The sequence below is a fragment of the Apaloderma vittatum genome, unplaced genomic scaffold (genome assembly GCF_000703405.1).
Source record: "Apaloderma vittatum isolate BGI_N311 unplaced genomic scaffold, ASM70340v1 scaffold18838, whole genome shotgun sequence".
Taxonomy (NCBI): Eukaryota; Metazoa; Chordata; class Aves; order Trogoniformes; family Trogonidae; genus Apaloderma; species Apaloderma vittatum.
Genome location: NW_009729306.1, coordinates 29538 through 40850, shown reverse-complemented (window position 1 = coordinate 40850; position 11313 = coordinate 29538). Strand labels below are relative to the sequence as shown.

General features: G+C 43.5%; 1 protein-coding gene across 1 annotated transcript in view; it reads right to left on the bottom strand.

Moving 5' to 3' along the window:
- Nucleotides 1-117: 117 nt before the first annotated feature.
- Nucleotides 118-11313, bottom strand: part of RYBP (RING1 and YY1 binding protein) — a 40668-nt gene continuing 29472 nt past the window's right edge. The window contains exons 2-4 of the mRNA XM_009874389.1: nucleotides 4901-5077; nucleotides 4688-4786; nucleotides 118-742 (exon numbers count right to left, since the gene is read on the bottom strand). Of these exons, the coding sequence (XP_009872691.1) occupies nucleotides 490-742; nucleotides 4688-4786; nucleotides 4901-5077 (529 nt within the window). The 3' untranslated portion in view covers nucleotides 118-489. The remainder of the gene's footprint in view (nucleotides 743-4687; nucleotides 4787-4900; nucleotides 5078-11313) is intronic.

Below are 11313 nucleotides of genomic sequence, written 5' to 3'. Positions count from 1 at the left end.
ATATTTATATATAATTTATATCAAAACTGATAGTACACAGTATAACTGGAAGAAGAACTGAACTTAAAAAGGATATGTTGAAAGAGGATGGAGTTTGTGAACGCAATAAATAAAGCCCCCTTCCCTCCCCACCCTCTCCCTACCCCAAAACAAAAAGCTGTAACGTTCATGGAGAATTGTGCACAGCAGATATTATAAAAAAGTAGATTCAGGAGCACATCCAATTATAAATGATTGTTAGGAAAAATCATATAAAACAATGGAATACATAAAAGTGTCAAGAGTAATCGTTAGGGTGAGAAATTCCTTGGTGGCCAGATGCCCACGGCAAGCAGAATTATCCTGGTCGCATCAGTAAGAGGTCGATGTCCAAAAAAAGTGTGTGTTCAAGCACAGAAGAGGCTTCTCCAGGATTTGAACAGCATGGGCAGGTGGAGTGTTTGAATTTCATACCCCGATTCATAGTTTCCACAATTCCATGTGCAATTTTCAGAAAGATTCGTCGTTGACTGCTGACATGTCCCCCTTTGGCGTGGAGGAACGGGACGAGCCCTTGTCTGTGCTCTCAGAGCCCGAGCTGCTCTGATTCTGTTGTTCTGATCCTGCACTGGAGGTCACTGTAGAAGACGACGTGGAAGAGGAGCGAGTCTTTTCTTTAAAGTCTGTGATGATTACTGTGACATTTCCCACTGTGACTGCCAGCTGCTGTGCGGTACTTCTGTCCACATTTTTCAGTCTGGGTCTAGAATAAACGAGAAAACATTTACGAAAAGGATACAAATAAACGAGAAAAGTTTATTAGAAAAAGCCTTTGATGATAAACTTGGTGGGACTTGTCCTCCGCTCGCCGGCACACACGGCGATAACTGGGAGCAGCACCTCAGCAGCCCTGCAGAGCCGAGGATGAAGGTTTGCCCTTCCGCTCCCTGCGACAGCGCAGGAACAGCCCCGGAAGAAAAAACCTGTCCTGCTGAGCTCTGCAAAGGGCGCTCCGCTGCAGCCTCACCCCTAACGTAACTCTGCCAGAGAGGAGCACACTCCGGCAAAGCCAAGCGGACAGGAGCCAGACGGAGCGAAGGATCTCCTCCCCAAGGGGCAGATGAAAGAGTCCTCTTATCTAAATTCACCATCTCGTCATGTGCCCTGATGTTATGAGACAAGGCTGTGACTCTGCAATACAAAACCACATGAAAGCATTTGACCACGGCTCTTTCATTCCCATATTGGAACTCTGCAGCTGCAAACAACACAGGCACTGGGACAACTTGGCTTCTCTTTCAACTGCTTTGAGCTTATACAAATCAGATGCCCAATCACCCGACGCATAAAGAAATCGCTCAAAACGTTCCCTCTGGAACCAGGACTACTGTAAATAAAATCCAGAATTTCTTGCAGCTAACACTTTTGGTTAGGGGGAAGAAAGAAAGAAAAAAAATAACCAGAAAAGAATACGCTGGTATTTATAGCTCAGGATTATCTCAGTAATTTGCATGCTGTGCTATCATTCAATTAGTAATGTAGCTAATAAGGGTCTAGACTCTAGGAAGCTGACGTTCATGCACATTTCAGGGGCTGGTCCAAAGCTCTGACACAACAAAACTTGGACGCTCCTCCAGCTACCAGCAAATTCCAAGTCAGCTGCAGCAACTGCTGCAATTTACAGCTTTTGCTCCTAATTAAGGGTCAGGCTTAAGCAGCAGAATGTTCCCAATAGGGAAATTAAAAAGGAGAGTCTTTACACATCAGTGAAAAGCAGCTTGCTGAGAACTGCCTTATTCCAAGGGATGGAGAGAAGGTTAGTTTACTTTGGGAACAAGATCCAACTTTTAAACCAATCTGTCTTCCCTCCTCCTCGTGTGCAGCACACTAGGCTAGTGCAGTCAAAACAAAAAAAAAATAAAGAGGAAATTAAGCCAACTTTGTATTTGCCATGCATACGCCATGGCTCACAGCGGTAAGTTAGCAAGGGAAAAGTAGTAGTAGTAGTAAGTAGTAGTTACCCAAGTGGTATTCTAGAATGACAGAACAGGAAGGAAAAAAAAAAAGTATTAAGGACAAAAATACAACAGTAATACTTCCACAAACTTCCTTATCAAAAATGACTTTACTGCACCAAAAATAGCATATTCCCATCTAAATCAGGAGGCTGTTTCAATTTTTAGCAAGTACCACAGAAAAAGCATTTCTAGTAGATAGAAAATACAATTAAAATACTGCTGCATTGGGATGACCACCACTAAAAACCTGAAACAGCCCCTTTGTTCAGCGGGCAGTTTTTTGAGCTGTGCTTAGCAAATTCCCGCAGCGAGATAAACGCCCACACGTGTGCGTTGTACCTACGTGCTTGTAGGAGTTGGCAAATCCAACACGTAACCACAGGCTAGATTAAAATGATGTCACCTTGTTTGTGGGTAACAAGAAAGGGCAGCTAGCTCATCAAGTTTTGGGATTTCCGTCGGCTTTCAGATAGCGTCTGAGCAGACGCGGGCTGTCCCCAAAGCACTGGCAGCAAACCCAGCAGCGAGCCTTCCCGGAAGCATAGTACGTGTACGTATTTTCCTCCCCAAGCCCCGAGTTCCTCTAGGAAACCCAATTCTTCCTGTAATTTGCTTGGGTCATTTGTTTTCTCTTGTACTCAGAAACAGACCAAAAAAATTGCCGGCTCAGATACGGGAACAGATTTTACTGCCTTCATGTTTCTACAGGGTTGAACATGCAGTCCTGCTATCGCTTGTCAAAAGCCAGCACTGCAAGTAGTATTTAGGGGGGAGGAAGAAAAAAGGAGGGAAAAAAAGAAAGTTCATACGGCCTAAGCTGCACTAAGCTTTGCACCGAGAAGCTCCTGCTACCAGTAGCCTCTGAGACAAGCCACGCACCAAGTGCCGGAGCAGAACTGCCCGCGGGTCTTTAAATACCACGACGAAGTAACATGGGAAGACGGGAGGGAAGCAGGGCTGAGGTGCAGCATTTCTCAACAGTCCCGCTCACAAACACATTCTCAACATCAGTTTTAGACTTGAGCCCTCCAACTAGTTCTGGAGGAGGTATTTGGGGTCTCCCCTCTGCAAGGAGTTGATGAAGCACAGATGGAAACCACCAGACCACCTCTTCAGCACATGCTTACAATTTTTCCTTGCACTAAAAGAATCTGAATGGGTAGATTGTGACTCTGAAAATCAGCCCTTTTAAAAAGGCTCTTGACAGCATTTCTGAGGGCAGTGAATCACAAGAAGAGTTCCACTGAAGTAAACATTTAAAAAGACAGTTTAAGAACTGAAGGAGATGATGCATCCCACAAAAACATCCAGCTAGACCTGATACTATTAAGGATTAATTAGGAATGACAAAAGCTTGCCACAAAACATGGGCTAAAAGACTCTGCAGCAGACAGAGCGACTCCTTCAAGGAGTAAAAAAAAAATTATTTGATGTAATCTCTCAATTTAATATTATGTCATTAGTCAAGTGCACCAAGTCTCCTTCATCCTAAGTCTCAAAATAAGCATCATTTCAAAAAGAACAGGACAAAAGAAAAATTGCAACAAAGCTGTACTTCTCCAATCAAATCAGGAACGGACACTTGGATCTCTGGGGGCTGAGGACGAGCTAGCGGCAGTTCCCACAAAGCGCTCAGTGTTCTAGACAGACAGATCTCATGCTGCCCTCCCTACATTCAAGGGAGTTACTGTGTAAACAATACTCTCCTACTAAATATTTTCATGCGACAATAGTTTTCTGCAGAGTCACGTCTCGCCAACCTTAACGCTGACAGCAGCATGAACCATATTTCCTACGTGCTTTACAAGTGTTTGCAGCTAACTTACATTGCTTCAGTTCACAAGGCTTCGCTATAAAATCCTTATTACAGCACCTTTTCAAGAGAGATGCAATGCTCCTATAGCCCACCCAGGCAAAGCACCCAGTTGAACTCCAGCTCTTGTAGCTCTCCAAGTTCAAAAAATATAAAAAACCTGTTCCCTGAAGCTGAGTTTTTGATTTAGGAAATAAAGCACAAGACACCACTTAAAGAAAACAAGCATGAAGCATCAGTATAGGCAAGACTAGGAATAAACCTCTCCCTACTGACAGCTACTCATCTGAAACATAGACAAATACGAAATCAACCATTTATGCTTTTTGTTGATAGCAAGATTCTAGCAAATCTGTTTGTGCGCTCTTTTCATTCCCATATACTTGGAAAATTACCTTGACAATCACAGTGACTGAACAATGGATAAGGAAGTGAGAAGGTAACCTCTGACACTGCTATCGAGTGATGGTAAGAATTTGAGAAACACCACTACAACTGCTGGTTAATATTATCTTTTTTCCCCTCGCTGTGTTTCACAGTCAAAAGCATTTTTGCCCAATTGACAATACAACTATTTTAGTGGGAAAAAAAATCCCCAAAGCTGAGGGGAAAACAGACCACCTATTTCCCGAATCTGTACTCAGCAGCAGTGTTTCATTGCTTGCTCATGAAGAAGGCTCATCATCAGTGATGGTCTTGCCATTCTAACACAGGCAAGACCCTGTGGGTTAGAAGTATTCTGCCTCTGCCCACCTAAACAAACCAAACAACCACCAAAAAAACCCAAACCCTCACCAGACCTCCAAAAAACCAAGACCAGTGTCTGCTATTTACCGCAGTTTCATATACCAAGAGCTTCACTTTCTGCTGAAGTTACCTTGAAGTGTGATTGGAGTCGTTGTTCTTTGTTGTGGTATTCCCAGACTGTATGCTGTTCGCTTCGCTGGGAGGATCTTTCACAATATCGGACTTTGGTCTGTGAGAATTAGAGGGAAGAGGGAGAGCCTGACGTTAGTTTAACTGCACGATGAATCAATGCGCAGGGCTACTGAAACCGCCCCACGTTTAATAGCGCATCCTTCAAACTTACTTAGTCTTCTTGTTAGTGTTCTTCTTTGTAACACTGGGACTGATTTCCTTCTCTTTGTCAGGTTTTTCTTTGTCTTGTTTTTCCACTTTCTCCTTCTTCTCCTTCTTAGGCGGCGGTGGGGTTGCATATTGCTGGGCAACTTGTTGTGCCACCAGCTGAGAGTTTATTCTAGGTTTTCTATAATGACAATAAAGAGAGAGATGTAATCAATTTTACACAGTAAAAACGACTTCCCCAAAAGCAGCATGAAGATTTATTTCAGCAACCAAGGAAGATTACTCCACTTATAAAGAACCAAACGGATGTCCTTATTTAATGGGAAGTACTACTGCTGCTACCAAACAAGATGGAAATTTTAACAACTAAGAAATACTTCAAACTGCTATTTTACCAGTTTTTAGCCTCATCTGATGTTAAGCATAATGCTCCCTTTCTTCCATCCAAGTCATGAAATCACAGTGAAAAAAGCAGCTTTCAAGAAGTTGCCAGTCACGCTCCGTGACTACACTTTAAGAGAAGGAACACAGGGAATGATAAAATAAATTTCCTGATAAACATCAGTCGCCTTTCATATCTTCCGATTTAATTTTTCAAATGAGCTTCTGGTTCCCTGGAGCAAACCTCACACAAATAACAAAAGAAGGTAACTGAGATTCCTTTGTCCCAGGCGCCGGGACCGAATCTCCCTGGCCGGAGCCCAGCAGACAAGTGGGCATTCACGCTGCTTCCACGGGGAATGGCCGTGCCAGCCTCCGACACACCGTCCCCGCACAATTGTCTGTGGTCCCCGATGACGCTTGGACAAAACACACAAACCGTCTTTCCATTTCAAATTACACACACAAAAAGTAACCTCTCCCTCCCTGCCTGGCATATCACAAAGCGGTTTACACTCTGGATACTCCTGACTATTCCAGATCGATTGGAGCCCTTTGACACGCCAAAAAGATCTACAGTCCCTGTGTCCACACAGCTTGGCGGGGGGAAGAAAACCAGAGTATCAACTCCACTAGTCTCCTATTATGAGCTGAATGCTAATTGCAACAGTTGCTCAAGTTTGTCTGTAGCCGTTACGTTGGTCATAAATATGATTCCAAAGTTCTATGTAGATCAGCCTATGCCAGGTTGTCAATGAAAGCAGTATGCAAGTATCATTAAATCTACAACCAGACCACAGACACCCAAGGGTTTCTGCTGCAGAGCTCTACCTGTACCTGGTTTTTACTACAAACAGCTAGAGAGACTTCAAGAAGCTACTTCGTGGTTTCGCATGTTGTGTTTTGCTGTTTGGGGGGGGTTTTAAGTACAAAACACTAATTGCTCATAGAGATAATACAGACAACGTAACAGCCAAGAAGTTCTACTCCTGTCATAGGAAAATCCAAGTATCTAAATCAAGCCTTTCTTGGCACTGTTTTTCTGTACAACAGTACCAAGATGCTCTCACTGAAGTCAGATACACCCAAATTTCTGATTTCACTACCACTAATCTATGTAACAGGTTGTAATCAGGTGCCTGACCCATCTCAACACCATCGGCATTTGGATTCTTCCCCCAGCACGGAAATTATACCTCATTTTATGCTACAATTCACATACGTTTCTAAGTGAACAAAGCTGATCCGGTATTCAGCCTTAACTAACTATAATGTTCAAAACATTTTGCAGATCAGATCAAGCAGTTACCTGTTCTACAGAACAGTGAAGATACCTGGCAACCTTACACTTCAAATCCCATCTACAGCGATATGTCTGTATGACTTGAGAAGAAATAAGAAGTTTTTTGGTTACACGGAAAAGATTTTCAGACTGATACAACCACACTAAAAGCTGACAACAGCAGCTTGTGTCAAGCAACCTGCTGACTGCCTACTCAAAAAAAAAAAAGAGAGGAAAACAAAAAAGAGATAAAGCATCAAGAAACCTTCAGAGAAGGCAGATACCATCTCCCTACATGATTAACCTCACTGCTTGAAGCTGCCACTTCTGCCCAGACTTACAGTTATTTGCTGTTTACACAACCAGCCCAGTCAGAAACCCGAGCCATTCACGGGAAATCCCAGTTCAAGAACCTGAGAGCACGTTCAAGTTTTTCTATTTTGCACGACTCTGACATGTCTGCTTGTGATGTCATTTCCAAGCTTTATGTCCAACCTCCCCAGCTGCTGTTTCTGTTGCAGGAGTGCTGCACTGCTCAGATGAAGATACAGATTTTTAAACAGAAACATCAGCTAAACTAAAATTAAAAAAATACATAAATATGTCATATTGCATTTCCCTAGAGAAAGCCAGACTCCAAAAAAGACCAGCCTTAAAGTGCTCCTGTGGAGACGCTTCACCCCGTGCTCTTCCTCTCCTTACCCATGTCTGTGACAGCATGCTGCATTTCACATACTATCACAGAATGCCAGGGGTTGGAAGGGTCCTCAAAAGATCATCTAGTCCAATCCCCCTGCCAGAGCAGGATCACCTCGATGATGTTACACAGGAAGGTGTCCAGGCGGGTTCTGAATGTCTCCAGAGAAGGACACTCCACCACCTCCCTGGGCAGCCTGTGCCAGTGTTCTGTTACCCTCACTGAGAAGAAGTCTCTTCTCAAATTTAAGTGGAACCTCTTGTGTTCCCGCTTGATTCCATTACCCCTTGTCCTATCATTGTTTGCCACCGAGAAGAGCCTGGCTCCATCCTCATGACACTCCTCCTTTATATATTTATAAGCACTAATAAGGTCACCCCTCAGTCTCCTCTTCTCCAAACTAAAGAGACCCAGCTCCCTCAGTCTTTCCTCACACGGGAGATGCTCCGCTCCCTCCATCATCTTAGTTGCTCTGCGCTGGACCCTCTCCAGCAGTTCCCCGTCCTTCTTGAGCTGAGGGGCCCAGAACTGGACACAATATTCCAGACGTGGTCTCACCAGGGCAGAGTAGAGGGGCAGGAGGACCTCTCGTGACCTACTAACCACCCCCCTTCTAACACACCCCAGGCTGCCATTGGCCTTCCTGGCCACAAGGGTCACAGTGCTGGCTCAGGGTCATCCTGCTGTTTTATCCCGCAGTTTTATCATTTTCTGGCCAGCCACGGACACACCTAGTACAACTTCTCCAAAATCCGTATTTGCATTTTCCTCACTGCACGCCACGATGGCCCATTGGCAAGGGCATAACCCAAAACTGAAAGTGAAGAGAGCGAGCAGCAGCGTGCGCGGGCAGGGACCTGCAATGGGGTTTCTGCCGCTGTGCGGAGAAAGGGAGCGCAAAGCTGCCGAGACTGTGGTCAACACCAAGCATGTTTCAAGATCTGCTTGCTATTAGAATAGATTTATTTTATTCTTTAAAAAATAATGCAAATAACCCAACAGTTTTCCAATTCTGAATCTGGCTGTTTCGTTCACATTAACGGCAAACTTAGGAAGGTTAAAAAAAAAAAAAAAGCTAAGTTAAGCAACTGGTGTACTAATAATAATAGAAGTAATAAAAACCTTCACATAAGGCCCACACTGCCACTACAGCCAGGATATGCTGGTTACAAGCCCTTTAGGAAGAAGCCAAGCAAAGCAAGTAGAGCAGCACATTTTTAACCACAGCAAACTATAACCATAGTAACCACAACTGAGTAAAGAAACTGCAATATCCAAAGCTTGCTCCAAGTTTCCCTGCCTCCCAAAACCACGCTGGAGGAGCTAACACTGATCGAATGGAGCAGCCCTAGCACGGACCATCCCTCCAGACACCGTTCCTGCCTCTCCAGCCTGCCGTGCCGCGTCCCCGTCACGCTGGTTGTCACAGCGGCCACCCTCCTCGGGGGTGTTGTGAGCTCTTCTCCAGCTGCAGCAGCAGGTAGCTCACATACTGCCTTCTAGAAATAAGGAAAAAAAGAAATTCAATAATACTCTGCAGTGGATCCTAAGTCATCTTCCCTTTCAGAATCTGAACAGGGAAGAAAAAGTACCAGTGGAGAGACACGAGCCTCATTCCCAGTTGGGCTGAAACAATTGAACATGCTCTGGTTTCTACCACAGAATCTGGAGTCATACAAACAACGATCCCTTCTTATCTTTTCTGGGTTTTTTAAACACTATAATGTGTCTAAAAAATCCTGCCTCTAATTTTGTTCTGGCTGACTTTCTTTTTTAAAATGATTTTTTTTTTGCCATCTCCAAATAGAATGCTTCCACCCAAACACATCACTGTTATATTGCCACTTGAGCAGAATAACATGAACAGAAATTTGAAACCACTTCTAAATTTTTCGTAAGAATAAACAGCCACAGAAACACGGATGGACCACTTTTTACCCTGAAATCCACTCATCAGCTTACCTTCTGTAACATTAAATGGTTTATATAAACAACAAATACATCCAAGTGACAAAAATCAAACCCCAACGCAGCCTCTTCCAAGCTTTCTTACGAGTACTCGCACTTAAGAAACAATTATATTGTCATTTACCAGAAAGGTTTAAAGATTCAATATTACGCGCAAGCCACAGTTAAAAAGTATCAACTTCAAAAAATCATTTGTAGAGATGCAATGCTTAATACTAGGCTCTGTTCTTGAATTCCTAAGCAGACTTCAAAAGGCACAGGGCTCCACTGCTTCTTGCGGGTCATCAGGTCTTCCCAACGCAGGGAAGACCACGCGTGTTCTCCATCCCTGTCTCTCAGCCTGTGCTGGGTCCCCTCTGACACCAGAAGCAGATGAATAGTATAAAAAGACATTTTCAACGCGACTATTTGAAATAAGTACATTTCCTTCTACCCAAACATTAAGATAAAGCTATGCTTAGTTCAGACAATTTTCCCCTAATTTAAGCAACAGCCTGTGTAAAGGCTCAAATCATCAAGATCCAACACTGATGTGACAAATGAACATTATCCTTCTTTCTTCAACATAAGAAAGATTGTCTTCCTAGAAGAGCATTAAACTGAACTATGCTTTCAACATTACATTCAACAAAAACTTGTTGCACATTATTTAAACTATAGTTTACATCACAGGAGTAGGTATTTGTGGAACAAGTCACAATCTTTGCAGCAAGGATGCACCGATGCATAAAAAAGCTGAAACACAACGTGTCTGTTCCAAGTGCAGTTTTGGCACCCAGGTCTTTACCACCAACTATCGTGAACGATGCACACAAGTATTCTTTACTACCTTTTAGTAACAGGCCTGCACAGAAATATTATACCTGCAAACACTACTCACAGATTGTCATAGAAATAAATTAATGTACTTTTAAGGTTCTGGAAAACATCTCCTGGTGTTTCACTACTTGCATTTTCTTCTAGATGTCAAAGCTCCCCCCTTTAAAGTCTGCCTGGGGACCAAATCTGGAGCATGGAAGCCCAGGAATTCTGCTGCTCTGCTCCTAAGCCCTGTTGCAGGGGTTAGCAGTGGAGCAGCACAAATCACCGCACACCCAGCATGTGGTCATTACTCAAACCTGGAATTCAACAGGGTTATAGGAGGGTAATTTGCACCATATTTGCTGTGTGCCCCTAATTTCTGTATCTGGGATTTTTTTTTTGGTCCTGCTGCCCTGAGAAAAGGCAAAGCCACCCATGTCCTGCAGACACTGCAGAGCAGAGCAGGTGGCTGCCTTCATACCCACAGCGAGCTTGAGGGGCTCCGGCCAGCCCCAGAAAGGTGGATTTAACTACAACTGCTCTTACTTTCCTACAACTGTGTTATCAGAAGAACGAAAGTGGCATTGAGTGGGATTTCAGAGTCAAAAGCCTCACGTAACGTGAAGTACTGAGGATTTGGAAAATTTCATGCTGTTCCGGCTTTGAAGCAAGTGGCGATACCAGCAGACCTCTGCGTGACTCACCATTTCTTTGAGAAAATGTGCTTCATACGCTGCACAGTGTGAAATACATGATTATTTTAATAATCCTAGCCACACATGAACATAACTTTGCTCAAAGACAAACTAGGAAACAAAACTAAATGTATTCAGGTGCTTATATTTTAATAATCCTAGCCACACATGAACATAACGTTGCTCAAAGACAAACTAGAAAACACAACTTCATGTATTCAGGTGCTTATAAACAGTGCCAGGACAATAATACAACAAGCACACTTCTGTGCAATACCGTAAAGCAAGGTTAGAACACATATAAAAAATAAAAATAAAAATACTCCTTAAAAGCATTTTATATCCAGAAGAATCAAAGCGCTGGAGAAATTAAGTCACAAACATGCCAGGGGAGAGCACTCATTCTTGCCTGCATATTTCCTAGTTCATTTGTGATGACCAGTGGAAGAAGAGAGGTCATTGTCCCTCTGTGCTCAGCACTGGTGAGGCCGCATCTTGAGAGTTGTGTTCAGGTTTGGTCACCTCAGTATATGAGAGATATCGAGGTGTTGGAGCGAGTGCAGAGGAGGGCAACAAAGCTGGTGAAGGGCCTG